General features: G+C 46.7%; 1 protein-coding gene across 1 annotated transcript in view; it reads left to right on the top strand.

Moving 5' to 3' along the window:
- Positions 1-2032, top strand: part of STARD9 (StAR related lipid transfer domain containing 9) — a 109102-nt gene continuing 107070 nt past the window's right edge. The window contains exons 1-2 of the mRNA XM_015557524.1: positions 1-43; positions 1536-1600. Of these exons, the coding sequence (XP_015413010.1) occupies positions 1-43; positions 1536-1600 (108 nt within the window). The remainder of the gene's footprint in view (positions 44-1535; positions 1601-2032) is intronic.

The raw sequence follows: 2032 nt of genomic DNA, 5'->3' as shown, positions 1-2032 counted from the left end.
ATGGCGCTGGCAGTGGATGACCGTGGAGGTGCTGCCCTCCCAAGTGGGCTCTGTCGAGAGTGGGACTGTGGCGGGATGGTGGAGCAGGGGAGTGGGTAGTGCCAGGCCAAGGTGGATGTGAAGGAAGGTCCAGGCCGGTGACAGCAGCAGACAACCAGGGGAGGCCCCAGCTGGCAGCCAGCAGCTGCTAGAGACCCTACCTGTGTGTGAATTTCGTGTACTGGCCCTCTAATCTATATATATACAAGGCTAATATGCTAAGTGCCCATCCGACTGGTCACTATGATGTGCACTTACCACCAGGGGGCAGATGCTCAACGCAGGAGCTGCCATAAGGTGCACTGGCCATTTACAGAGAAACGGTACCACAGACCTGGCACCCACAGAGCAACACTCAGCTTCCCCCAAGTGGGACACAGGCCCCATCACTACTCTGGAGCAACAGCCCACCAAATCAAAGCCTACATTACCGAGACCCCATGGTACAAAATGCGGCCCACAGCCCAGCCCAACCCGGAAATGGTGACTGTGGGTGCCAGGTAATGATGTCACATAGCAACACCCGGCTTCCTCTCCCTTGTGACTAGCCCCCTAGGAGTTTCTTTAGCCCAGCAACTTGACTTGCTTTATAGACAGGTGGAAACATTTCACTTTAACCAAATGTGAGTGAAGCGTTTTTCCATGCCTCATTTCATTTGATCCTCACAGAAGTCCTGGAGTAGGTAGATAGGACACTCAGTGGAATTCTATTTTCATTAGCCAGAAAACAGAGATTTAGAAACTTGACCTGACTGAAAAGAAGGAAGAAATAGTGGACCTTGAAAATGACTTCAGGTTTTCTCACTGCGCAGAATATAGTCAAACACTGCTGCAGTTAAATATTTTACCCTTTGTTCTCCCTGCATGATCTACAATAATAATCTGCTTCATGTTGATATTTACTGCTGTGTTGCTGACAATTATCTGAAAGAGAAGTTGGGGTGCTTCACTGGGCTGGAAAAAGCGTAGCTATCTCAGAAAGCAGGTCTAATTAAGCAAGTTTATTCTACAGTAGGTCCTCAGGTTACATCAGAGATCCGTTCCTACGGAGCGATGTAACGTGATTTTCGTTGTAAGTCAGAACCCACCTACATAAGCACCTACGCCACTCACATGGAGCACATACACAGCAGTAATGAAATGAAACAGTAAAAAAATTTAAAAGAAAGATGCTAATTCCTGACCTTATGGTAAATAATAAAAAACATAAAGCACATACGTACATGTGTTGAATGACGGAACTTTTTTAATATATAAATAAATGGGAGATGGTGACCTAACCATGAAACAACGTAACCAGAGGACTGTCTGTACTTCTATAAAAGGCTAAGTTGACTCACGCATGCATGATACATATAAAGCTCTCACTGGCGCCAGTTGCACACGTGTTTCCATCTGTCATTGTCGATCATGAATTTGGTTGACCTTTTTAAAAAAATGTCAATTAGCACCATTTGACATAGTATACATTTTTTTATTGTCTCTTTTCCCTGTAGATTTCAATTTCCACAAAGGAGACGACTGTATCGCCAATGCCTTAGAAGAGCATTTAACTCTTTTGGTGGGTACTCAATGGTTATTTCCTGGATGAATTAATGAACCAATTCTGTCCAAAAGCATTCCCTCCGGGACCACAGACACTGCCAGGGTGGCCATGAGGTTTCCAGCACAATGGAGAGCTCGCCAGTGGGCACTCTAAACTCCTTCACTCCATAGGACTCCTCAAAGAAAGACACCGCTCTTTGCTGGGAACTGCAAAAACAACCGTGTTCCCCAGTTCATTTCTGCCCCTAAAATTTAACCGGCGACTTGACAGCTCGGGCCAATGCGGCGAATAAAAGTATTTAGCAAGTCACTTTGTAAACTGGAAGGCGTTCACCAAAGTTTAACGGGTTTACTTGACTGCCACCGGCACTGTCAAGCAGTCGGAGAACAACAGCTAGTTCCCAGCAGGAGAGTCCGGGCCGCACGGGGTCCCGCACCGCGCTCCACC

The sequence above is a fragment of the Myotis davidii genome, unplaced genomic scaffold, assembly GCF_000327345.1.
Source record: "Myotis davidii unplaced genomic scaffold, ASM32734v1 scaffold46, whole genome shotgun sequence".
Lineage (NCBI taxonomy): Eukaryota > Metazoa > Chordata > Mammalia > Chiroptera > Vespertilionidae > Myotis > Myotis davidii.
The sequence above is the reverse complement of the archived record's forward strand: the minus strand, read 5'-3'. Positions and strand labels throughout refer to the sequence as shown.